Consider the following 27252-nt stretch of genomic DNA (forward strand, 5'->3'; position numbering starts at 1 on the left):
GTGTTTTAGGAAAGCTACCGTTCCATATCTATTAAGCAACGATAAAGACAAATTATTAACTCAATGTTATTATTGTTTAAATTAATTCTTGTGTAAATCCTTATTCAAATGTAAATAAATCACACTGGCCATCTTGAGCCAAATTTGTTTAAAATCATAGCTCTCTTTTGTCTTTTCTGACTTCTCCAGGCAACATAATCAATAATATCCATATTTACTCAAGCAATCTCAAATGACAAACATTTTTGGCTGATTGGTCATTGTTGCATTATATACGTGTATATACTTAATCTATTTATATGATGTTCTTCTCTTTGTTATTTTCATCATGTGAAATTTTAATGATTTGGAAACAAAAGTGTACTAGGATATGCCCATTTAGCTTTGGAAGAATGTTGTTATAAATAAATGGGTTTTAGGTGTTGGTGAGCAGCTTGATTCCATTAAAAGCACTACACAATTTCCTAAAGACATTCTGGCCTACCCTTTTCCTCCTATTCATTTCTGGGATTAATTCATTATCCATTTGTAGTGCTTGTCCTAGATAGATGTACTGAGGTACTAAGCCTCATTGGACTAGCTATCCAATATGTCACTGGACAACAGGTTTTCTTTCTCCATTTGATTATTAACTTGATTAATTTTGAGTAATCACAAAACTTATTGAAGTCAGGGCAATTGGCTTGGCTTTGTTGCAGTCAGCACAATATCATCTGTAAACAATGTGGGGTCCTCACCATATTTCAGTTCTGCATAGGATGGCTTCTCTGGAAGTGGAAAATACTTCTGATAAGCTTATCTCCAGCTTTACCCCTCATTTGATGTTGATAATCTGAGAATTGTTGAACTGAGCTGTTGTATGATTAGATTTATCTAGGAAGTTTCTATGATTTCTTGTGGTAAACCAGTTACCATAATAAGGAGGTCAAAACCTCCCCTAGAAACTGCCAGCAGGGAAATGTCCTTTCTAAGAAGACTAGACCAAAAGCTAAGGAGAAAAACAGTTTAGAATGAAAATTTATTTATAAAATACCAAAGAGGAGGTTGAAAAGTAAACATTATTTAATAAAAACAAATGTAGTGGAAGTGAAAACAAGTCCACAGAAAGTTTGATAAAAAGTTCACTAAGCAATATATCTTACCATGGGCAATCAAAGAAAGCTAGTGAAGGGATGAGTATTTGTAAAATGAGGCAGATTTGTCAGCATTTATATATAACTACTTACTTTCTTCATCAATGACTAAGAAACCATCACATTTGGCACCCTTCACTTTAATTCTTAAATGGAAGGAATAGTCACATTGATGAGATCACAGTTTATTATATAATATATTATTATATTAAAATATAGTGTTGGCCGACACTCATTCTGAATGAGAAAAAAAAAGGACAATTTTGAAAATAATGATTTCATTGTAACAAAAAGCAACTGGCATGAGAAAAATTTGTGAATACAAAACGAATACTGCATAATATAAGACCAAAAGAATAAGAAAAAAATCAGTGACAAAGTTTTATACTACTACCAGTTTTCATTAATGGATCACAGAACAAAGTACTCTGTGTCTTCCATTTGCCAAAGCTTTCCACCTTTTACCCTCTTTAGGAATACCAGAGGGCAAAAATGACAAAGGGATTCCGTTCTAATACCCTACTCTCAGATGAAGGCTCCAATGAATATTTTAAAGCATTCTTTATTTAACAATAAAGTATCTGACAGAATGACAAAACAACTTTCTCTTAACTTTGGGAATTCATCTCTGCCTAGCCACAGTCCTCAAAAACACTTCTAAGCTGGCCTAAAATTACTCAAATGAAAAGAGGTAATACTTTAGGATTAGAAATTCCTCCTTTGCCACCCACCTGGAAAAACTTTTAACCAACTCTTGTAAAAACTTTGTAAACTCTTTTTAAATAACTACAACAACAATCTAAAGAAGTCCTATTCAATAACGAACAATTCTTTGAAGCTTAACTCTCTCTTTCCCCTCTCCCCCACCCAATCAACTGTCAAAGTGGAATCTAGAAACCATAATTTTCAGCAGATCTTACTAGGCTACAAGTTTGGGGTTTCTAGATTCCATGCTGACACAACCTTATAACCATAATTCTTACCCCCAAAAGACTTTAAAATGTATGAGGTAGAACTACATCACTTAATTAAAAGCACAAATGATTTTTTATCATACAAATAGTAATTTCTAATTGAAAGGCCATATCATACAGTGGAAGGAACACTAAACTCTGCCAGAAGACCTGGGCTCAAATTCCACCTCTCAGATTTATGATTTTGAGTAAGACCCTTAGTATCTATGAGGTTCAGCTTTCCTCATCTGTAAAAATGGGGACAATAAATTCTTGAACTTGGACTACTTCATTGGGTTGTTGTTGTTGAAAAGATAAATATAAGGAGAAAGCTAGGATAAAAAGGAAAGGTTTCACTTTCAGGGTTAGTAATCATCTGTTACAGTGATAGAAGACTAAAATGAATAACTGATAGAAATTGGGAACGACCAGTTCATTTGGAACCCTACTTTCCAGGGACCTAGGATGAAAGAGGAACAACTGAAAGGGAAGAATACTTTCCAAATAGGATGGGGATGGGACAGAGGTAGCAAAAAGTTCAAGCCCAGAGATCTAGATCAATCATTCAACTGGCGTTTGGTAAATATTTGCCAGGCACTGTGCTAAGCCTTGAGGATACAAAGGGGGAAAAAATGCACTATCCCTGCATCCAAGGAATTCACATGCCAATAGAGAAAATAACATGTAAATAATTATATACATCACATCTCTATAGGGGATATGAAAGATAATCAAAGAGTAAATACTTGAAAACCAGACCTACAAGGGCTGGATTGAACTCAAATACTATGCCAACTCTATCACATCCTCCCCAAAGGATGCTAAAAATCATTACTCTTTTTTTTAACTTTTGTCCAATTTGCCATGTTTCCCATATCTTTATCAGTGTTTGATATTGTTTTCCCAGCACAAAGGAACATGAAAGGTTAGGTTACAGCAATTTTTTGTACCTCAGCAATGTTATAATTACTTCTGCATAATCATTTTTAGTAATAAAACCTCTACATAGCAGTTTCCCAAGGCAAAGCAATTTGACTCCTTTACATTCTCTCTGAAGCATGCAAATGAACAAATTTGAAGGTCAACCAAAAGATTTAAGAACTACTTACTTCCGTTAGACTCTCTCTCCCAAAACCACATAGATTTCTCTTTATCCAGCTAAAACATATTGCATACATTGGACAAAGCCATCCTATATAATCCTAATAAACCATTTCCCCCCCTTTAAGCATACAGTGGAGTGTTTTTTATTCTATTATCAACAGTATTTCCATAAATTATACCCTTTGTTATGTTATTTATAGTATCATTTCAGGTTTAAAATGTCTAGACTATTTTAATATTCATTCAGCAAACTCTTATTAATAAATACGTTACTATGGTAGGCTCTGTAGAGGATACAAAATTTAAAAATCTCTTTCCTCAAGTAGTTTACAATTTAGTAGGGAAGAGAAGATGGATAAAAATAACATAACAATAATGTTAATACTTATAAAGAGGTAATTTTAAGATAGGTGCTATTGTTTCCATTTTACAGATGAACAAACTGAAACTGAGAGAAGTTACACGACTTGACCAGTCACATAACTAGCAATAGACAAGATGTGAACTGGTCTTCCTGCATACAAGTCTGGTGCCCTATTCAGTATAACCCTAACAGCTTCCATACAAATTAGAATGTGATAAATACATAAGAACTAAAAACATATGAATTCAGATAATAGTAAATGCTACCTCTGATTGCATATAAATATTTTAGTTGTTTTTTTTTAATCTGAAAAGAAAGTCATCTTATTTATAAAGCCTCACAAACTAGTGTGTTCTTGTCTTTTGGCACTAGGAAGGAATTATTTTGAAATTCCCTGCTCATTTGCTCTAAAAGGTCCCTTAATTGCTTATTCTTGGGCAAAGACTGTCTACTGTTAGGGCTTGCCAAACTTCATGATGTGGCAGTATCAAATCAAGTGTAACTCATTTCTCTTTATCATCCTTTTATCAGCTAATCTAGTGTGAACTTGCACATTTAATATATGTGTAGTTTTGAAGTTTGGCACATGTTCAAATTTTCCTATAACAGCATATAGACTTTTATTATTTATATTGTGCTTTCTTCTAGTAATGGCTAACTATATATATATGCAGGTTTGTTTGAAAAGATGTTTTTCTGACAAAGTCACACTTTCCACCTCACACCCACTCATCCCTCACCATAAGTGAGAGGAAATTATTTTGAGTTTTCTAGCCTAGATCCTATGGAAATGTTGGATAAAGTTATTGCTCATACTGATAAGTGAAAGAGTTTAAATGTTTGATCCTAAACCAAATTTTCCAACCTTTTTTGTATGCTCTACCACCATGACCTTCACAATGAATTCATCAAGTATCAAAGCATATGTTGATTCAATTCATAGGATTATCTTATAGTCTTAATAAAATTTCTCTACTTCAAAGTCAGTAGCATGTTAGTATGTAAACTGCAATTGAATCCAAGAAGGCCTGTTTGCTAAGTCACCTTATGAGCAGCACTGCAAAGCAAAATGACTATCTAATGAAATGATGTATCTTTTTGTCTGTGATGAAATAACGTATCAATTTTTTAATCACTATTTCTATAGAAAGCCTATCTTATCCTATTGACTTTTATTCCATTCATAACAAGATTATAACAATAAATATAATAAATACTTCAAGAAGTTGATCATTGGATAAAGATTGAACTCTAATAATATCAATGATTAAATTAATACTTGTAGATGGTCTGAGAATTGTTTAAATTGTGTAGTTTCTGCATCCTTCTAACTCACTCCTTTAATCTCCACCATCCATTATCACCATGAAAGTGGAAGAGGGACAACAAAGAGTGCAAGAGATGGGAAGGGAATATCTTTGATTCATGGCATGCAATTATACAGAATGTTGCCCTCCCCCAACTGTACCCTTCCCTCTTATTATTTCTATCACTCTCATTCCTCCTAACCCAACAGTGCTTAAACCCTGTCATTTCTATCTTCTAATATATTTTATCCCCTTCTTTCCTCTGATATTTCCAACACCCAGAGGCACACCTTCATCATCTCACATCTGTTCCATCTTCCATTTCAAATTGATCCTCAACTGCTAGTTTGACTATCTCACCCCCTACTCCAATCAATAAACTATATGACTCCTTAGTACCTCTAGAATCAAATAAAAACCCTCAAATTCAAATTTCTTCATGGTCTGGCCCCCTTCCTACTTTCCCAGTTCTCACATCTAACTCTCCTCCACGTACTCAGCAATCCAGTGACACTGCCTACTTATTATTCCTCAAACATGGCACACTGTCTCCCAACTTCAAATATTTTCACTTGCTATTATTCATTCCTGGAACACACATACTCATCTCCTCTTAGCTTCATTCACTTCCATCAATTTTGGGTTGATGTCCTACCTTCTGTAAGAAACTTTTCCCAGTCTTCCTTAATCTGAGATTTCTATTTATCCTGTATATATTTTGTTTGTTTATAGTTGTCTCCCCTGCTAGACTGTGAGCTACTTAAGAGTAGGGACTTTTTTTCTGCCTTTCTTGTTACTCCAATGCTTAAAACAGTCCCTGGGATATAGTAGGTGTTTAATAAAAGCTAGTTGACTGACTAACATAGTACGCAGGGCACTGAAAAACATTGCCATCCCTTTTCTATTCAATAAACAAATAAAATCTGTTAAAACATTGGAGGGAATATGGTGTAGTGAAAAAAATATTGAGTGTACAAACAGAAGACCTAGTTTCAAGTTCCAGTTCTGATACTTACTAAATGGCAGAGCTTAGAAAAATAGTTTCAGTTATCTGGATTCAATTTCCTCATATGCAGAATGAGTGAGTTTAACTCACAGTTCCCTTTCTCCTCTTCCCCAAAAAAAGGAAAATGAGAATATATCAGCAAACACTGTTTTCAAAGGCATACTTTTTTACATCTATAAAACTTTCAAACACATAAATGAGTACTTGCACTCACTAAAGGTATACTTGATGACATTATAAGAATGAGATGGGCAGGCAAGCTTTTACATGCAAGTTTGTACAGAAGATACCTTTACAGTCATATAACTGACTGAAGGGTGTGAAGATTCTAAAAGTCCTTTGTGTTTTCGTTTGTAGGTTTTACAGCATTTAACTGAGTAGAATGAAATGCAGCTTTAAAGTCTCTCCTCAAACAAGATGGCTCCCCACATGTTGAAATTATATAAAATAATCTGACAGATCCAAATACAGAGAAAACTTAGTTCAATGACCCACTAAGTATTAACATCAAGTGAAGAATTAAAATGTTAAAAAATAATTAAATAAGCATCACATACACACACATATCTATATGAAGGTGTTCACAAATTTCACAAAGAATACAAAGTACACAAAATCCAAACATAAAGCTTCCTTATCAATGGGAAGGATACATCAATTAGTTATACCAATTAGCACACAAGGAGATGAACAGAAGACATTGTACTAATTGCATCAAGCCCTATAATACTACCAAACTTCTTCAATGAAACTTATAATTATTCACAAAACAGTTATACATAAAACCAGATGGATGAAAAAAAATGTTACCTAGTTCATAATACAGAGCTAGACAACCACTCAAAACACACACAGTAAACCAACTAACTCTTCTCAGTCAATTCTTGATCCTTATGAAGTTAAATTATTTGTCAATTTTGTCCAAATAGTCATTTTACTTCATTTTATTATGAAATACAATTCTCTATTTTTTAAATAATCATGTTATTGTTTAACATTATCAAGATTTCCTATGACTTTCTCATACGTCCCCTTGCAGCTTTTAAGCCATGAGATAAGTAACAATTCCAAACACATTCAAATAAGACCTAACATTTCCTTAGTGTAGGTTTATTTTGTTTTCAGCAGTACTTAGCACTTTTTCAAGAGGACTTATTATCTACAAGATGAAGGTGAGAAAACAGAAGGGACAGGGAAGAGAAAAACTCTAGTAGATGAATTTCCAAGAATAAGTTTGCTTGCCAGGCAAAATTATGAGACTGACCTTTTGCTCAGACAGTCTTAACAGTCTCCATTTTTACATGCATTATTGCCTAAGGAACACATTGGGTGTATATATTTTCACAAACTTAATTAATTGTTTAGTTAAGTTTTCAAGAAGAGAAATATGTGTTTCTCATTTCCTTTAAATAAGTAAAACCTTCAGCTTTGAGAAGTGGGGTAGAAATTAAGTTGTGAGTTCCTAAAAAATAAATTATACCAACACTGAGACAGCATAAACTTGTGGATTAGAATGGGATAAAATGGTACCTTTAAAATATAAAATGTCCTTCCAAGTGACTTTGTGGACAAACTAATCAAGCTTTACAAGATACACCCAATAATAAACTAACAAGTATTTAATAAGCACCTACTATGTGCCAGGTCTGTAAATTAATGAAGGCAAGCCATCATACCACAGTGACAGAAATATCAAATAGTAGTGCTAAAACCCCTTTAAATACCCTCAAAAGACAAGCGGTTTTAGACAACTCTTTAGAGGAACCAAAACCATTAAGAGAGTCAGAAATACACATTGTAAGTGATCTTGCCAACACTGCAGTCAGATGTGGGTACGTGGTTTGGCCACAAAGAAAAAATAATTGATCCTATGGTTTGGATTCAGATGATCTAAGATACCACAAGGATTCCTCCCTGGAGCATTATAAAGCATTGCATATCAATACTTATTTGTTTCCTGTGACTGAGGTTCTGGGACCCACTGGTACTTTGGGTATACTGGATACACTGCATTCCATATAGGTAAAAAACCAGCATCAGTGTCAAAGACACTTGGGTTCAAGTTCCACCTCAGACATGCCAGGTTGTGGGCAAATCATTCAACCTCTTAGTGCCCTCTTGTAAGTTTGGAAGCAAGGAAGGGAGAATGGAAGTAGAGAAAGAAGGAAGGAGGAAAGAGTGAGAACTGGGAGGGAGGGATCAAGCATTTATTAAGCACCTCCTTGCCTGACAGAAACTGCATTAAACTCTAAATTGTACCCCATTTGATCCTCACAATAACCTTAGGAGGTAAGTGCTAACATTATCCCCATTTGATATAGGTTAAGGGACTTGTCCAGTCATATAGCTAATAAATGCCTGAGGTCAGATTTTAATTCAGGTTTTCCTGATTTCAGGCCTAGCTCTCTAATCATCTGGTTGCTTAAGGTTACAAATTACATTATTGGGGCAGCTAGGTAGCACAGTGGATAGAGCACCAGGCCTGGAATAAGAAGGACCTGCATTAAAATACAATCTCATAATTCCTAGCTATGTGACCCAGGGCAAGTCACTTAACCCCCTTTGCCTAGCTTTTACCTTTCTGTCTTAAGAGTTATTACTACAACAGAAAGTAAGAGGGGGTTTTTTAAAGTTGCATTATTAAAAAGAAATTTCCTGATTCAGAGCTTCCCGCATCACTGAAATTATATGCAGATCCAGTCTTTTAAAAAAGCTATCTTCTCACTGAAAGCCAATGAGCCAAAAATTTCAAGAAAACTGAAAATAGCTTAATGTATGTTTATAGCAGTAATATTTACAATACTGTAAATGGAGCCATATTTGCAACTGCCATTGGTCAAAAGTTAGATGATGTCTGTATGCTCTCTGTATTATTGTAACATTCTACTGCAGAAATAAGGATTCTTGAGGAGCAGCTCCAGAGCTGTAGTCTGAATATTTATTGTTTTAGATACAAAAGCATTTTAGATGAAGAAAGGGGAATCCCACCCCTAACCAATTTAGAATATGCTGGATTCTCTCAAGTTCCACCATTCTAGTTCTTTAAAATCTACCTTCATTCACAAAGCAAAATGCAATTACCTCTACTACTTGGAAGAAGGAAGCAGGAAAAATGCTTCTTGAGACTCACCAGGCTTCAGTTCAACCAGAAATACCCACATGAAACAAGAATATTTTAAATACATTTCTTGCTATACCCAAAGATTCAGTAAAATATGATTTCAAGTATGGATTCTGCTAAATGCATTCAAAATATAATGTAAAATGTCCAACAGGCCTCATTCATGGTATCTACTTACCTAATACTATAGAAAATTACCTACAGGTGGTAAGAGTGCATTCTGCTGACAGATCCACAACAGCACACCCCAGAGAAAACATTACTGCTATTCAGCATGAAACCATCTGGCCTTTTACAACTTACCTTTTTCTTTCAACTCAAGGCAGTAGGTATCTGCCACAACAACAGAGGTAACAGACCAGACTGGAATTAAGAATAGGTACGATATTTCTAAAAGGCTGTACCCTAAAGGACCACACAGAAATTGGGGGAATCTATGACATTCTTTAATTTTGGGAGGGGAAGTAATAAAAGAGATAATTGTTATAACCTATCTTTCAGCTGATGTGATACACTTTAAATGTATGCAGTAGTTCTATCCCCTCCCATAGTTTTGGGCAGAATCAGAGAGATCTAAACTTAATAGGTAGTATTTGATCATGTATGCTGGAGTATACAAAGTAAGCAATGAAATAGGAAGGATACAAAAAGTAATGAAAAATGAAAGCCTGTGGATCAAAGGTTCCTAGATTAATGCCAAAGAGAAAATAAAATCCTTGGACTATTGATTCAGAACAGAAAGGTTGATATGGCCCAGGAAAGAATCTTTCTTGACTAAAGTCCCTGGAAATAATGAACAAATCAGCAGTCAGTAAAGGAGAAGAAACTCTAAGTCTTTAACTTCTGGTAGCCAAGTCTAAAGAAAAACCAAGTGTTTAAAGAAGCTTGACCCATATTTTGAAGAAGTGAACTAAAAGGTCTCTAAGACAGCTTTCAGTTCTGTGGCTAGGAGAATGACTGAAAATTCAAGCAGGCATTTTGCTTTAGCATGTGATACACCAGTTTTAATTTAACTTCATTTTTAGACTTCTCTCTCCCTCAAAAATTCTAAGTAGAGATACCTATGCTTTCTTATTTGAAAAGATCTAAACTGATACATTCAAACATGCTGACTTGTAGATTAATAAGTATTGTGGGGCAGCAGGCCTAGAGAAGAGAGGTTCTAGGTTCAAATCTTGCCTCAGACACTTCCTAGCTTGTGTGACCCTAGGCAAGTCGCTTAATCCCCATTAGGATTGCTCTTCTACCTCAGAACCAATGCATAGTATTGATTCTAATGTGGAAGATAAGGGTTTTAAAAAAATAGTGTATTGGACTGAGCAGAGGAGTGCCATCTCCTTACCACATCAATCAATTTTCACATTATCTGAATAGTTTGAAATGTACTATATGTTTTAAGAACAATGGCTTCTACAAGTGATTTTCTACATAGGGTAATTCATTTCCCTCTCTGGATTTGCAGATCTTCAAGAACATTTTGCCATGGGCCAGAAGACAAACCATTCCTGGAACTATCCTGTTATCCTGGGCACATTTATTTCCTCATCTTCCAAAGATCTCCCCTCAATCACAGATTCCAGATCTGACCCTACTCCCCTCCTACAATTATTTTATGTCCACATTTGCTGCTGTTGGTAGTCACTATTCCCTTCACATTCATGTTTGTCTGTTTTTTTCTGCCACCAATGATAAGGTAAGAAGCAGCAGCAAATGAGGTAAGAAAATGGGGAAGAGCCAATGATGTGGTCATAACAAGAAAAAAAGGAATATAGTCAAGTTACCATGAAAAAATAGGTAAAAATCTATTTGATTGTCTACATGGGTGAATTTATACAAATATGTTTAGAAGAAACATACACAAATTTAGAGAAAGGCATATATGTGTGTGATTTATGTATACAAGTCTATGTATATATGCACATAGATCAGAGACCACTTAATTCAATTTCTTCATTATTCTAATGAAAAAACTGAGACTCTGAGGGATTAAATTACTTGCCTAAGGTCACACAGGCTCTAAGTGAATCTTCTATTAAAATCCTACTAAGACTCCTCATTACAACACGGAAATGATACCGGGTTCTCTTAGACTGCCGATAAGAGTCCAAATTCTTGAAAATTTGCAAAAATGATCAAACTGGAAACATTTCAAGTTTAAGCCCAATGGCACACTACATGTCCACCTTCTGAGAAACAATCTAGATAAATTTTTAGAGTTTTGTTGGTAAAACGGTGGTCACCAAATGAATTTTTTGCAATGGCAACTAATGAAATCCAAATGAACTGCAAGCTACATTAGTGAAAAAGTATACATGATGATAAAATAATAGATCTGCCAATGTATCCTAGTATGATTCTTTAAATAGAATTTTTTACGTAGGAGGAACCTTCTCTACTCTAACTCTTAACTACCTTCCACCCTGAAAATTTAGAAACTGGAACCTAGAAGGTCTATGACATAGACAAGATCATTCAGTCACTCACTGGCAAAACTGATACCAAAACAAAAACAATGCCCATTTATAAAAGCATATTGAGTTTACATCTCAGTGAGTTAAATAATTCAAATATCTTCTTCTATAGATAAGGAAATTGAGAGTCTGTGAAATTAAGGGACCTCATATTAGTTTAGATATCTAGTAAGTATTTGAGGAAAGGGGAAGGGGCACGGCCTGTGGTCTCCAGGGAGTGGGGTGAGGGCAGGGTTTGGGACTGGATCGCTAAAGAGTTCACCATCACTGGCCTAGCCCTTACTACTCTTCTACCTTGGAATTGATATTTATATTTATTTATATACATATATATTTATTTATATATATTTATATCAATTCCAAGACAGAAGGTAAGGTTTTTAAAAAAAAAGTTTAGGCCCATTCAGCTAGACTGCATCTAAAACTAAGGTCCAACTTCTGAAATCTCTATAGATATCAGGGCTTTCCCAAATAACCATTCTCAGGATTGTACAACTGTGAAGTCAACTGTTCTTAGGGTTCTGATCAAAATTTAGACATACAGGGCAACAGCAGAAGGCAGGAGAAGGAGAGAGTCAAATAAAAGATGCAGAGACCCAGAAACATGCACAGGGATACAAAGTGACAGTGACAGACAGAATGGCAAAGAAAGTAACAGAGTACTCCCTAATAGTAAAGATAGGGATCTTAGAGATCACCTGATTCACTTTAACAATTGATTCATTTTAACAATGATAAAACAAAGGTTGGTTTGGGAAAAGTATCTTTTTTCAACAAAATAAAACCACTTATAAAGAAGCTCCCCCTCCAAAAAAGGAAAAGATCCTTAAACTTTCAAGCAACAACTTAAGCTCTTTTTTAAAAAATGAAATGAAGACTAGCTACTTATAAATTAGATTCAATCTCAAAACTATCATTGCATGAATAGCATCTAGTCTTTACCATAACCATGTTTTTCTGTAATTGTCATAAAACACAACCACTAATAGTGATTCGTAGTCATAACATTTTAATCTGTGTGAGCTTATAAAATAGTGATTTGCTCATTAATTTGGAATGAAACACTCCATAAATTACACTACAGTGGGAATTCAGAGGCAAACTGCCAGGTCACATTGGATTTAAAATTTAACTCAATAGATTACGAAAACATCACCACAAGCACTTCCAACTTTTTCCTTTTTAGAGGGAGTGAGGGTCTAGACCCATCACTTCATGGTATGGAGCAAGTTTTGGAAAAAGAAACTCAGTCTCCCAATGCAAATGAATAACTCTTGCACATCTTAGTCTTAAAGAGTTGTCCTTAGCACAGGAAGATTAGTAATCAAGAAGTACAAAGCATTAAACGACTTGAAGATCTATTCATGGATGTAATATGAAATGTCTTAAGAGCACATTTGCAGGGAAAAATATTAGAACATGTCAGGCCTATTTATTGATTTCTGGATACATTTCCTCAACTACACTGTAACCATCCTGTGGCTAAGCTACATCATCTCATATTCTTTGATGCCTCTAGTATCTAAACTGTTAGACATGGTCTCAAATATTTTTTCATTGATTAATTTTGAAGTTTGCCAAATCTCTGCTTGGTATTTCCACCTCAATATCCCATAGTCAGCAAAAAAGCATGTCCAAAAAGGAATTCAACAACTTCCCTCCCAAATTTTCTACTATAATCAAAGAACCATCATCTTCCCAGTTGCCTAGGTTCACAGCCTCAAAGTCCTCCTTAAACTCTTTTCTTTCATTCACTCCACATATCCAAAAAGTTTTCAAGCTGTAAGAATTGGAATAATATTTCTACCCAGATATATATTTTATAAAGTTTATTGGAAAGGGTAGACAATTATTCCCCTAAGTAACCTGACCCTGTGGTGCCTAGCCTGCATGCCTCTTTCCTCCTTCCCTTCCTCACCTGCCTGCTCTGTTCCTGACCTCCCTTCTTTGGTCTCTTCTCTATTCTTCCCCAATTCCCTCTTGATTCTCCCCCTAAGAAGCCCCAAACCTTGACCTTTATTGAAGCACAGCACCTTGACCTGTGCTTCAACCATCAACTGTGGTATGTCAGGAATGTTTGATAAACAGGTAAAGCTCCTCAGGAGAGGGAGGGGATAAAACTTCCTTGACACAAAGTCTTGTCAATTCTACCTCCACAACATTTCTGATGTTAGCTTTCCACTAACAGCATAGCTCTAGTCCAGTCTTCTATCATCTTGGACCAAGACTACTAACACAACAGCCTTCTCTTACAAGGCAAAGCAATTTATCATATCACTAATTAGCACTTAAAAGATCCATTGACCCAACTAATTGCCCTAAGCCATAACTTTTTGATGATGCTATTGAGTTTTATAACAGTTTTAAAAGTTGTTATGATTAGAATGGATGACCTTAAAGATGCTATTCTACCACCATCCTTATTTTACAGAGAAGGAAACTGTGGACCAAAGAGGAAAAAGTGACTCTTTCAAGGCCACACAGCTAAATGACTCAAACCAACTATTTCATCATTAGATAATAGTTAATAAATTTGTCAATCAGTTGATGCAGACTATTTTATTGAATTTTCCCAGCAATGAATCTTAATCTCATCACATCACAACTTTCCACAACTTGCCTGCCCTGTCTCACAATCTATGGCTCTATTCTACACAAATATGTCATTTAAATTTCAAGAAGTTTTCAAGGTTTCCCCCCACCATTTTAAGGTAACCACTATCTGTTAAATTTTTCATAATACTAAAATGTAATTAGTGACAAAAAAAGAAAAGCAACTAAAGAGAGAAAAGAATGTACCCAAACAAATAAAAATATTATACTTATATCATTACCCCAAAAATTTGCCACATAACTGAGAAAACAAACATACTACTGTAAGTATCCCTGTAATGTAAGCCCTAACATGCTTTCAGTGTAACTGGGATAATAAGTAGGTAAACACAATAAGTATCAATTCTGAGAACTTGTAACAGTTAACCACAGAAGTTAAGTACATCTAAAAGCTTGTTAATCTATTCAACAAACTACTTGTGGGTTTATTGTTTGTGATGCTTCTATGATTTGAGATAAATTGCATCTGAACTGAACTTGGAAATGGCATTTTCAGATAGTTCAATGGCATTTGGTCTTCCTGATTTTCCATCTGAGGCTCTCTGAATGTGAACTACATGAATATGCGGTCATTTAGGGCAGGGTTCTAAATTAGGGAGTGTCTCCTCAAGACAACACAAAGAGCCAAGAGCAAAAGATATGCTTCCCTTTCCTCAAAGGCTTCCTTCCTGTTCCCTGACTTAAAGTCTCCAATCTTCTTCCTCTGGAGGGAATTACAAACAGGCTCCTCCTTTCAGTTACAGAATTCACCCACCTACACACCAGAGTTGGCAAGGCTGGGTTGGGCAGGGCAAATAAACACTACTGGGGATTTCTGTACTTTGATTTTGTTTCCTAATATTTAAAGGACACCACTAGAGGTCTTGCATGGAGCAAACCCCAGCAGCAAACATGGTGAATCCCAAATACATACTTTTAACTGAAGGTAGAAAGAGTTTAGGGAGAATAAACATTTTATATGGTCACATTTCAGACAGGAAACAAATTTCCAAACAAAGACTTGTGCTGGAAATGTCATTTCTCTATTGTCAAATATTCATATTTATTTCATAAATCAGTTGTACTATAAGGATTAGGTTTGGGGTTAGTTGTTAATCTCTAGTTCACAAAAAGAATAGCACTGTACAACAGGAAATCTAACTGAAAGGAGGTCAAAATCAGATCACCCTGATTATTTTCTAAAGGGTCAGGAAACAGTTGCTGTCCTGCTATTCTTTCATTCACTATTTAAGACAGGCAATATTTAAAATGACTGCATCCTAGATTCTTTGTTTGACTGACAATCCCTTCAGAGATTTGGAAGTTTCACACATCTGCCCAGTTTCACTCAAAGGCTCCTTGTGCTTTCAGTCTTAAGAACCAGTTACTTCAAGAAAACAAGAGATACCCTTGCAGTAACTTATCCCCATCTCTCTAAATGTATTAACAAAAGGTAAATCAAAATGCAAAGTATTTCAGCAACTAAAATGTTACCTCCTTATTCTCCAGTTGAATCACAACCCTATCTCATTTTATACCTTAATCTAAAAATTCCCAATATTCATTTGATATATTGTGGTTTATATTATTCAACTTTACACTAGACCTGGCAAACAAGTTGGCTGGTTTTGTTCAATTACTTTCCTCTCTCTTCTCCTCTGATTTATTATAAGGGATGGCTCTCTAAATGAGGAAAAGGTAAAGAAAGGATATGCTAGGAAATTAAAGCAATGTAAAAATAAAAGCATTAATAAAAACAAAGTGAGGGTATTCAATTGTGCCGATGGATCTACAAGGAAAACTCGGTTTAAAAAAAGGTCACCTAATCAACCAACTTACTGAATGCTTAACTCCCACCTAGTTCTATCTAGCTCATGGTAGCACATAAACGCATTTAAACAAGAATGAAATTTGGATTTGAAATCCAGTTCAACCACTAGCTATGTAACACTAGGAAAATAACTTCCCCTAACTGGAACTCAATTTACTTATATGTAAAATAATGGGGTTGTATTAGATGATATCTAAAATCTAAGTTTTCATATAAAGAGCTATGCTATAATTTTATCAATGTGAGAAACTCCTACTGATAGATTGGAACCTGTATAGAACCTTTTAAATTATTTCTGAAGAAATCCTTAAGGCAATAGAAGTTAACTGATTTACCCAGAGTAAACCACTTCTTTCTGACTCAAGTTCAGCACCCTTGTCCCCAAAATCACCATTTAGGAAAATGACGCTTGTGGAAAAGAAGTTTGACATCCTAGCCATCATCAACACCAATGGCTGACTAACTGCCATCAACGAAGCAGGCAAATCAGTCTATCTGAAGCAGAAAGAAACAGCTAGGGGGGGATGGCATGTACCGGATGAACTAAACCACCACCACCTCCTCTCAGATACTAATGGAAATAGGCCTGTACTCAAGAAACTAAGGACCCCAACCACTAGCCCTGCTTTTAACCAGATATCCTATAGCCATCACTGAAAGAAGCAACCCCTGAGGAAAAGGAAAACACCAGTTCTACCAACTATACCTTATATGCTGGTAAGCCTAGGATCCCAGAGAAATCACAGTACCATTCCCTCCTCAACCTTGACCTCCCCCGAATCACTGGCTCTTTTTCCAGTCCAGCCCCATCCCAGATATCTTTCAAGGAAGATATTCTTGTGGAGGTTCAACCTAACAATTGCCTCTGTAAGCACACCTCAGCAATGACAGCTACTGAATACCAAGAAAATACAGTTCTAGATACCAAAGTCTTTGGTACTGTCAAACAATGCAACACTAAAAAGAGACATGACTTTATTAATAAAAACAACACTAAAGATATATTACAACCAACTTTGTAGATATATATTTATGACCATTGTCTTTCCTTCTGCCCTACAACTGATTCCTCCTTTCAATAGTCTGTTAGAATGGGAGATAGTGAAAAGGAGATACTGTTTTGCTTTTCTCTTTGAATCCCCAGTACTTAGGGCTGTGTTTGAAAAGAGTAAACATTTAATAAATGCTTTTTAAAAATTCATTCTATCCACCATTCAATGTTTCCACTACCTATGAAACTATTATTTAAAATCAAAACATCATGTAAAACATCAAATATATACAACCCTAGGAATTATAATAGTATATACATTGAAGGAGTAACTAAGTGGTACAGTGGACAGAGCTCCAGGCAAGGAGTCTGCAAGACTAAACTTCCTGAGTACAAATCTGGCCTCAGACACTTCCTAGTTGTATGACCCTAGGCAAGTTACTTAACCCAATTTGCCTTAGTTTCACCATCTGTAAAATGAGCTGGAAAAGGAAATGACAGTATCTGCCAAGAAAACCCTAAACTAAGTCACAAAGAGTTGGACATGACTGAAATATGACCAACGAAAAGAATTTTTTGAAGGTTTTTTTAATACAAAGATTTTTTCCATGGTATTCTATGGAAATCACAGATGCATTCATACAACTCATTTGACTGTGATGTCTTTGGGTAGCTAGGTGGCACAGTGGATAGAGTGCTAGGTATGGAGTCAGAAAGACTTGAGTTCAAATCCAGCCTCTGACACTAGCTATATGACTGTGGGTAAGTCACTTAACCAGCATCTTTGCCAAAAAAACAACCCAAATGGGATCACAAAAAATCAGAAACAACTGAAAAACAATAAATTTACATTGACCGATTTGGTTAGCTTGCAATTTTCTTGACATGAATTATCACATTTGATCCTCAGCAATTTTGGGAGGTATGCAATTAGTAAGCACTACTACCTTTATGGTAGATATGAGTAAATAAAAGCTCCAATAGGTTAAGATTTGATGGTAAGTGGCAGAGCTAAGATTTGAATCCATATTAAATTGTTCAACAAGTATGTATATGTCATGGGAAAATTAATAGCTCCAAATTCTAATCTAGACCATCACAATCCCTTAGGAATTGCCCACAGCAAGCTAAATTAAGCCTTTCCCTCTGAAAGTTCTCACAGTTAATTATTACTTAACTATTCCGAAGTTTAAAAAATTATTCAATTTCATTCAAAAATGTAATTTACATTTTATTAAAGAGCATCCAAAGTAAAAAATCCAAGTTATATTATCCTTGGCATTAATCAAACTTCTATGAAAATTACTTACAAGAAAATTCTTCATCTAGAAACTCCTGGCAGTTCTCCCATACTAAAGAATTTTCAGGGAAAAAACTCATCCAAAATGGGATGAAGTCCCAAGATATCTTTACTGACACTATACCTTCATTATTTTCTGCTTGTACAGGAAAGCTACAAAGTGTCTTAGTCTGACAGATTCCAAATAGGGCCATAAAATCCAGTTATGGACATTCAAATGTAGAATATCTTAGCCAATGGCCAATATGAAAAAGTCTTTATATTGTTATAAGCACCATGTTGAAGGAAAAAAAGCAAAGTCAAATTCCACAAGCAGAAAGGGAATACCTTCTACAGTCAATACTTAATTATTTGTACTAATGGAGATAAACAGTTGTGAATAAATCAGAAGCTATGGATAATCTAAAATTCAGAACTCTTTCAATTTCAGACTTTTTTTTTTTACCTTATATTTAAATACAAGTGTGCCTGCTTTGTTGGGAATTCACTTCAAATAAAATAAGGAAACCACACGAACCTGGCCAATTTCCCCATTCTACCCTATGGCTCAATTCCTCCCTCTAACACAGATGCAAACAGAATGGAAGAACTTATGTTCCAAATTTCTAATAAAAGTCATACACTCTGAACTACTCATTTTCCTCCCATTCCGAACAACTTTTGCAAAAACAAACTTCCCCAAAATGATAGGAAGTTCTAAGACAGAACAATCTCATCGACCTGCTGCTGTTGTCAAACCCAAGTAAACCTATTCTCAAAACTTTCCTAAAAACTGATCTATGTTTTTGGATGTCTGGATTTCAAATTATTTCCCTGAAGGCTATGTAGGAAGTAAATGAGAAAGCAGATATGTCAACAAGCGTACAATAAATGCCAATATACTTTTAAGTATAAAAAATGGCTGAATTAACCTTGCAATAATTAAGCTAATCATTAATAGAGAAACCAAAACTATCAATAAAGCAGTAATTTCTAATTCTAACTTGAAAGGACAATAGCTATGGAATATAAAAAGTATCACAATTTTGGAGTAAGTGAATATTCTTTCCCATTACAGAAACATTTCTAGAAATTACGTCTTCCAAATGTAAACCAGAAACCCAGACTTGTTAAATAATTTCATGAAGTAATGAACCCACCAGGCAACTAGGTGAAAGGAAACATTAATCATAGGATGTGTTTAGTAAAGTGTATCTTCATATTGTGGAGGGGGGGGGGGGGAAAGGAAGTGGTATATATCAGTGATGGCGAACCTTTTAGAGAGGCAGGTAATGTCCTCAGGCACACTTGGAGATGGGGAGGGGAGCAGTCTGGCCCTGTATCCCTCTGGCTTTCTAGTAACAAACTCTGGTAAACTCTGTACTGAGGCAATGGCAGGCACATCCACAGGTTCACTACTATAGCTAGCTATATACATGGTCAAAATATATAAGGCAGCTGTAAGGAACCACAAATCCTCATGAAGCCACTAAGAATTCCCTGCAACCACAAAAAGTTAGAGAAATACCCTTTAAAAAAATATCTATCCATGGATGACAATTAAGAAGCATAACTACTACTTTGTAATTAGTGACTATATTTTGGCCTATTTTTGTTATTAACAGATTATATCAATTCATTAATTTGCAATAAATTTTCTCATCACCAAATAAGGTAAAATTATAGTGGTTAAGTAAAACACTGTATGGTATTGCTTTTAAAACTCACTACTTGATGTCAATCATCAATAAAGACAAGAGGGCAGTCTAGATATGAGGGAGTGGAATTCTCTTTACTACCTGAATCAACTTCACATTATTGGGACCAGAGAGGAACAATATCATAATGGCTAAAGTTAATAAAATCTGCCAGTATTCCTAAAGCATGTTTGCTTGGACTATGGGTCATAAAGCACTATCCCACAAGCATCTTGAATGAAAGAGTGAAATTGACTTCCTGACAAAATTTGTTATGGCTAATCAACAAGTGAGAATTGACTTGTTTTTTGCTTTCTTTTTTATTTTCCATGGAAAATGTATTCTATACCTTACAGGATAGAGAGGAAAAAGCACTAATTCTGACCTAATAAGAGCTCAAATCATACTTAAAAATTTTAAATTATGTAATGTTAGGTTTATATTTTGACTAATTCATAGGCATTATATCCCAATGTCAGCATAGACTAATCAAAAGAAGGTATTGTATAGCTAAAGGGGATGGAATTCAAATTGCCAACCTTTTAACCTCTCTGTAAGGAAAGCCCACTTCCTCACAAAGCTGCCAAATCATGTTTTGTAATTCTGCCTTCCATTAATACCTCCATTTGGGCCACTCCAAGAAAAAAAGAAAAAAAAACTTCTAGAAAAAGATGTTATCTTTTAAAGTAATACTTCAAAAATACAAGTTGTAAAATGTCAGACATATTAAGCCTTAAACTCTTAAGATAACCTCTGTAGTCATTAGGTAAGCTAAGGATTCCACCTCATTCAGCTTTTGCCCCCAAAATGACATACTCCACATATATCCCATTATCCCCACAAAATAAATCCACCTATGCTATCATGACTAAATGGTAGGCATACCTTAGAATTAATTTAAAAAGAGCTTCCTCCTAAAGAATAATTTTATGATTATACAGTTTTTATCACTACATGTAGGAGCTACAAAGCAAAATGAAACTTGTGATCCATTTTGTCCTCACTATGTAGTTTTCACTTTAATTACAAGAAAGGGGGTGGGAGAAGGACACAAACTATGAAAGCCAAGGCTGTCACTTTCTTTTCTTGGAAATCCATATGATCTTGCTTCTGTTTTCATTGCATAAAAGATCCCAAACTTTCACCTTCTTCTAGTTCTGAACTTCTAACTTCTGATTAAGACAGCATTAATGACTTTTTGCCATTTTCAATAAACATTAATTACTATTTTGCAGATTTTCCATCACTGGTTTAAAAACCCTTCCTGGTTCAAAACAGAAGCATTTCTAGGTAGGAAAAAAAAACTGCTTTTTCAGTCATTGTCTCTTTCTCCCCTCAGGAGAATGGAAGACTGAAATAAAAAAATAGAAATGAATTATGGGCCTCATAACATGGAACAGTATTGAAACTAATCAGCCAATAGTAAAAGAAGTGAGTTGTTTCTATTTTTAAAATGTTCATGTAGAGAAATATAAAACCAGGCTACACAATGGAACCCAAAATGCATTTGATGTCTTCATCCCTGCTGAGGTATTAATCCTAATCTACAAGTAGACCAGGTTTGTCTATAAACTGAATGTGCCCAGGCATAGAGAAAAAGGCCTCTCAAAGAGAGATTTCATACTTCAGCTTTTCATTCTTATTTATGGAACAACTGAATATAAGACTAGAGCTTGAATGAGAATAGCCACTTACTAAGTGCCAGCTGACAGACTACTCATAAGAAAAGACAAGAATCCTGAAATCAATACATACATTAAAAAAAAAAAAAGATCCTAACTCCAGTGGTAACTGTAATAATTGTTCCCTTAAGTGAAAGGGACCAAAATCCACAAAATTGTATCTACTTTGTTCTGCAAATGATAACACTTATTTCATGAAACATTAACTTCTGCTAGCAATCTCTTTCTGGTTGAGTGACATATAGCAGATGTCAGGTCAGCAAGTCAAACAGAAGCAGCACCATGACTGGAATAAAAATACTACACCTGGAGCTGGACTAAGAAGAATTGAACTCAACAGGATAACTTTCCAAAGCAATGTAACCAACCAGATTTCGTTTGGGTGTTTATTTTATATCCCAACTAAAAAGGTAAATATTTGAATTTCAGTGACTGTAACTTTTTGCCACAATGAAAGGGGCCCTCCCCACCCTCCATTATTTTGCTACAAGTACAACCAAGGGAGAGGGTAGAGAAAGAGAGTATCAACTTAATATAAAAGGGTTATATAAGCAAAGTATCAATGCTGTGTATATCATAGTAGTTATATAAGCAAACTCAGCTTAACAAGATCAGGGTCAGTTTGATGATTTGGTGGTACTGTAAAATATAATCTCTGGCAGCATAAATTAACCCAGCTAGCCCAGAAGTGTTTGAAGTTTTTTTAAACCTGCCTGCTCATGAGTGAAAACAACAAACAACTTGCCAGCACAAACACAAATAGTATAAAATCTCTAATCAGGAATGTCTATTCCCTCACTTATTTTTTCTAGACCTAAACAAAACTATGTCTGAGAACCACATAATTAGAGAGCAGTAATGACTGCTTCTTTTAGTGATAAAGCTATGGGGCTTAACTGTATTCAAGTTCCCCTTCAGTTGAGATCTTTGTGAGAAGAAAAATTCACTAAAACCGTCAATCAACAGGTGACTTGGAGAAACATACCAAGTCACTCTTTGCTCCTTTCTCTGGGAGGAAATAATTTTGTGAAAACTCCTTTTTTCTGTTCTATTTTTATAGGCTAGTGTAATGGTATTTTGGAAGAATGCCAACAGTTTTCTTTTCAGGGGCTTACCAGATAAATGCCAGATTCTTAAATCATTTTAGGAGCATTTTCTCATACTGTTGGTTTCACAGAACAGCTCAGAATTAATAAGGATCCAACAGTTACTACTTTTCAAATGCAAATATGCTTCAATCTAGTAAATATGGGCCCCTCTTCAACAATTTCTCTAGAGTCTATATAGTCTGAGAATAACTTTTGTTTTCCCCAAAATTAAAATCCACACATTACAATCAGGTTATCCCCAATTCAGCACCAAATGAAGTGGTCCAGGTTTCAGACTGCACTAGGCAAGACTGTTTAAAATATGATTTCACATTTTAACCTACAATATCGAAAGCAGACCTCTTCAAGTGGCAGCACACTGTGATAGGGAAAGCACAGAAGTCACAAGACTTGGATTCTAAAATTGGTTCTAACCCCAAGAAACTGAGTGACCCTAGACAAGTCACAACCTCTGTTTCCGTTTCGTCAACTGTAAAAAGAGGTTGATTCAGATAATCTCTAAGGTTGCTTCCAGCTGTACTTCTGAAGCCATGACTCTATGGTTCTGTCAAATTAATGATCACCATCTAAGACTTGTCCTTGCCTTTGCTAGGTCATCTGTCCTAGTTCAGCAGCTCTCCAAAGGAGGGCACTGGGGGGCTGGGAAGAAGGAGGAAGAGGAGGAGAACTTGGACTTCCAGTGCCCTCAGACAAGAGCTAGTGGTGACAAACTTGAAACTGTCCTAACAATAGGACACATTCAGTTCATTTTCTCCTGCTTAAACTTGCACAACTCTTAAGCGGTTGTACTTACTCCTTCCTTCTAGTTATTGGCTTTACCTTTCTCCTTGTTTGGTGTTAGAAGGGGGAGGGTGCAGGACAGTCTGATTCCCCTCCATCTCCACCACGCACTTTGTATTCAGTTCCAGTTCTGGGAAGGGGGCAAAATGAAAAAAAGAATGTTGCAAAGTCTAGGCATCCATCACCCAAGCCCGCCTCTCCCTGCACCCGCGACGGATGCCCCTAGCATAGGGCATGCTGCACCCCCCTCCACCAGAGCTCCTCAGCGGGGCTTGGCACCCTCTTGTGAAGTGACCCTAGGGAGGGCGGGAGGTTGACCTGGCAGCAGCTCCAGGCATGGCTTGGGGCAGGGGCTCAGAGGAGAGTATAGTCCGTGAATGGGGGGACAGCACCAGGCACTGGAGATGCTGTGCACTCAGCGGCGGCCACTCTCTGCTCCTCTCTGCCCTTCCACTCGCCGGCTTCCCTCCTTCTTCCCCTCCCACCCCTCCAGCCCAGCCCGCCCGCCAGCAAACCTCCCCACCCCGAGCACTTTCCAAAGTTGCCCTCCAGCCCGCCCAGCCAAGGAAGGAGGAGGAGAAGGGTGGGGGGAGCAAAGATACTCACCTCGCCTGTTCATGGGCCGAACTCTCACAGCAACTTTTACCTTGGTATCCGACATGTTTTCCAAGCCCCCCCTGCCCTCCCCTCCCCCAGCTAGCCCCGCACGCGCCCAGCGCCCGGACTCCGCTGCTCCCCGAGGGCGGCAGCCCCGTTCACACGGCGCCTTGCGGGGAAACCTCCGTGCGCGGCCGCGGCCGCTGCGCCGTCTGCAGCGAAGGGCGGTGCAACGTCGGAAGGTCCATCCCGGGGGAAGCGCAAGACACCAGGAACCGCTGCCCGAGAGGAGCAAGAGGAGGGCGGGAGGAGGGAGGAGGGAGGGGGCGAGGCGGAGAGCCTGTAGCTGCTGTGCCTGAACTCTCCCTTCTCTAGCCTCGTTTGCATAACTGAGCTCCCCGCGCGGGCGCTCCCCGCCGCAACCCGGGCGGCGGCCCCATCCCGACCGCCATCTTCCGCCCACAACCCCGGCGGCAGCGACGGCAGCGGCTGCTGCAGCAGCTCCTGCCTCCCAGTTTCCCGAGCTTCGCTCTCTCAGCCCTCGCTGCTTCGGAGAAAGCCGGAAACGGCCGAGGAGCGCTCGGCGGGGGCGGGGGGAGCGCCGAGCCCCAGGGCTGCCCAGGCTGGGGAGCGGAAAGGCACGAAGAGGCTCGGGGCGGGCCGCTGGGGCGGGCCGCGGCTGTTAGCTCTCGGGGGGCTGGCCGGGGCGGGAGGGGAAAGCCGGACTCCGGAGCGGCTGCATTGTTTCCTTTGGGGGGCGGACCTCAGGCCCCCGCCCCAGGCCACACCTGCGTGGGCGCCCGCCGAGTTACTGGCTTGAGGGATCCCACCCGGAATAGCGAAACTCTATCCTTCGCTGCTTTACGCCTGCTTTCATCCCAGGCCCAAAAACCCTTTACCAAACTGGAGGGTTTCTGACACTACCCCCGCGGTGGGCTGGTCTCATTCACGAGGCTAAATGCTATGCAAACAGAAAAGCACTTGCTTGCTATGCCCTCCCTCCTGCCTTCCTGAATCCGTGTCGCGGCCTGCATCTCCCTCTTTCTCCCTGATCATCTCTCTCATATGAATAGGGAACTCCCAATAGGAACACTACCTCCACAATAGCAATTCCTTCCTTACTTTCTTCCTTTCTTCCTTCCCTCCTTCCTTCTTGTAGACCTGTGACCAACAGGAAACTCCCAAGGTGGATGCTACTCCACAGTTGCAGATTTAAAAACCTTTCTTTTCGTTTTGGTCCTGTGGACCTCTGATGAATGGGGAATTCTCACTGATGACAGTACCTCCAGTTACAGATTACAGACAATCACAGATTTAAGTCTTTCTACTTTGGTCTGTAATGAATTTTTTTTGTCCTTCAGTTATGTCAGAGCCATTGACAAGCATGCCAATACTGCAATACAGTTTGTGGAGTTTTCTAAAATACTCAAGTAGTTTGCAATTTCTTTTTCTAGTAGATTAAGGCAAAGGTTAAGTCACTTACCCAGGGTGAAAAAGCTAGTCACTGTGGCCTCAAGTCTTCCTAATTCTTGGCCTAGTGCTCTATCCACTGAGCCATCTGGCTACCTCTGGACCTATGGTGAACAGGGAATTCCTAATATGTATACTAACCTCACAACTCCATATTTATGAATCTCAATTGTCTGGGCATCCTGAAAGTTGGTTTACTCAATCACATAGCTAGTATGTTAGAAGCTGGGTTTGAACGCTAGATCTCTGCTGAGTTCCTATACTCAAGTGATATGTTACTGATTCTGGTAACTTTCCCTGATTTTCAATACAAATGTCATCATTCCTCCTATTCACCAACTAATCCCCTCCACAACTAGAGAGCATTATAATGTAGTTGGAGAAATAAAATGTAAATCCATGAAACAAATTAAAAAAAAAAGGTAAAGTAACAAGAATAGGCCAGGTTACATGATTTAATCTTAAGCAATAGAAAAATTCAAGAGGTTCTGATTTTCTCCTTAATTTCCCAGTTATCTAATCAAAACCCAGTCCTGTCTGGCCTTCCTTTGACACATATATCCCTTCTTTTTTGCATCTGCCATGAAATTGTTTTGAATCTTGATCCACTGAAATCTCAGATTTTACTTCATTGCCTCCCTTCTTTCCCCCAATTCCTTCTATTCTTCACTTCCAGTTAAATCTTTCTAAAATACTACTTCATAATTAACCTGCATAAGCAAAAAACTTTCCCATACTCCCTATCATAGCTTTTAACTGGATCAGAGATGCAAAAAATTAGTGGCATTGAATATTTTAGCATCTGTAGGCAACTGGGACTCTTAAATTTTGAACAGTTTGTTGATCTGGAACTATGGAGATAGTATCCACTGTAAGAGTTAAAAATTAAAGTTTCTACTAAATATATAATGTGGTCACTGAAATCATATTACTCAAGTCAGGATGACTTTATGGTAGTTTATTTACAAAAGGAAAAAAAAGCAAAAGTAGGGAAACAAGAGACAGGGGGCCCAGAGGTCAATTAAACAAGAGTTCTACCCAGGAGGCCTCCTCCAAGATGAGGGGCCTCTCTAGAGGCTAGTACCTCCAGAAAAGCCAGGAAAAAGTAGTTAGCCTTTCCATTCACCCACATGGTAGTTCTAAGGGAAAATCCAAGAACAGTTGGAGCTCCCAAGCTACAGCTCCTTTGAGGTCAAGTTCGAGGCCAAAGAGTTGATCAAAGGAAGTTTCTCCCACTTTTAAAGACCATTCCTTTCATCACTTCCTGTGCCTTCCTTCCACTTTATGTGGACCAATCACAGTTATAGCTTTGCTTAGGACTGCCCAGAGGGCAATCAGTCAATTTTGATTCGTCACCTACTATAACACTGGTGGGTCATAGACTTCCCCATACTTAAAGATAACTGGAATGTATACACTTCTGGTGATAAAAGTGGGCAAGGGGAGAGTTAATCCCATCTTCACAATCTCTCCTGAGATCCTTTGGAAGACTAGTCTCCCCAATAGATCACTTGACATAATTATTTTGTACCCCTAAAAATCTTCTAACTACAGGTGCATACAATACTGCATCTTCTAAGAGGAAATTACAATAGTTAGAGAGAAGAGGGAAATAGAAGAGAGAGAAAGCAAAACCAATGTTTGCTAGGAGTATTGACAAAAAGCCAATTAGGGGGCAGTCCCCTTTGGCATAAGAGTGTACATTCAAAATAACTATGTTCAATTCCTTTCAGTTCAATCAATTGCACCCCAAAGTTCATTCTGG

The 27252-nt window shown here is 37.4% G+C and overlaps 1 protein-coding gene and 1 long non-coding RNA gene across 9 annotated transcripts in view; one reads left to right on the forward strand and one right to left on the reverse strand.

Moving 5' to 3' along the window:
- The window catches only part of LOC103104931 (uncharacterized), an 80679-nt gene extending 62098 nt beyond the window's left edge, over nucleotides 1-18581 (forward strand). Inside the window, exon 3 of the long non-coding RNA XR_008917622.1 lies at nucleotides 10451-18581. This is a non-coding gene — a long non-coding RNA (uncharacterized LOC103104931). The remainder of the gene's footprint in view (nucleotides 1-10450) is intronic.
- Nucleotides 1-24128, reverse strand: part of KIF13A (kinesin family member 13A) — a 231933-nt gene extending 207805 nt beyond the window's left edge. For all 8 annotated transcript variants that reach the window (XM_007487901.3, XM_056823484.1, XM_007487900.3 and 5 more), the window contains exons 1-2: nucleotides 24027-24128; nucleotides 23460-23550 (exon numbers count right to left, since the gene is read on the reverse strand). In XM_007487901.3, coding sequence (XP_007487963.2) covers nucleotides 23460-23550; nucleotides 24027-24081 — 146 coding nt within the window. In that variant the 5' untranslated portion in view covers nucleotides 24082-24128. The remainder of the gene's footprint in view (nucleotides 1-23459; nucleotides 23551-24026) is intronic.
- Between the last annotated feature and the right edge of the window lie 3124 nt (nucleotides 24129-27252).

Source organism: Monodelphis domestica, chromosome 3 (assembly GCF_027887165.1).
Source record: "Monodelphis domestica isolate mMonDom1 chromosome 3, mMonDom1.pri, whole genome shotgun sequence".
NCBI lineage: Eukaryota > Metazoa > Chordata > Mammalia > Didelphimorphia > Didelphidae > Monodelphis > Monodelphis domestica.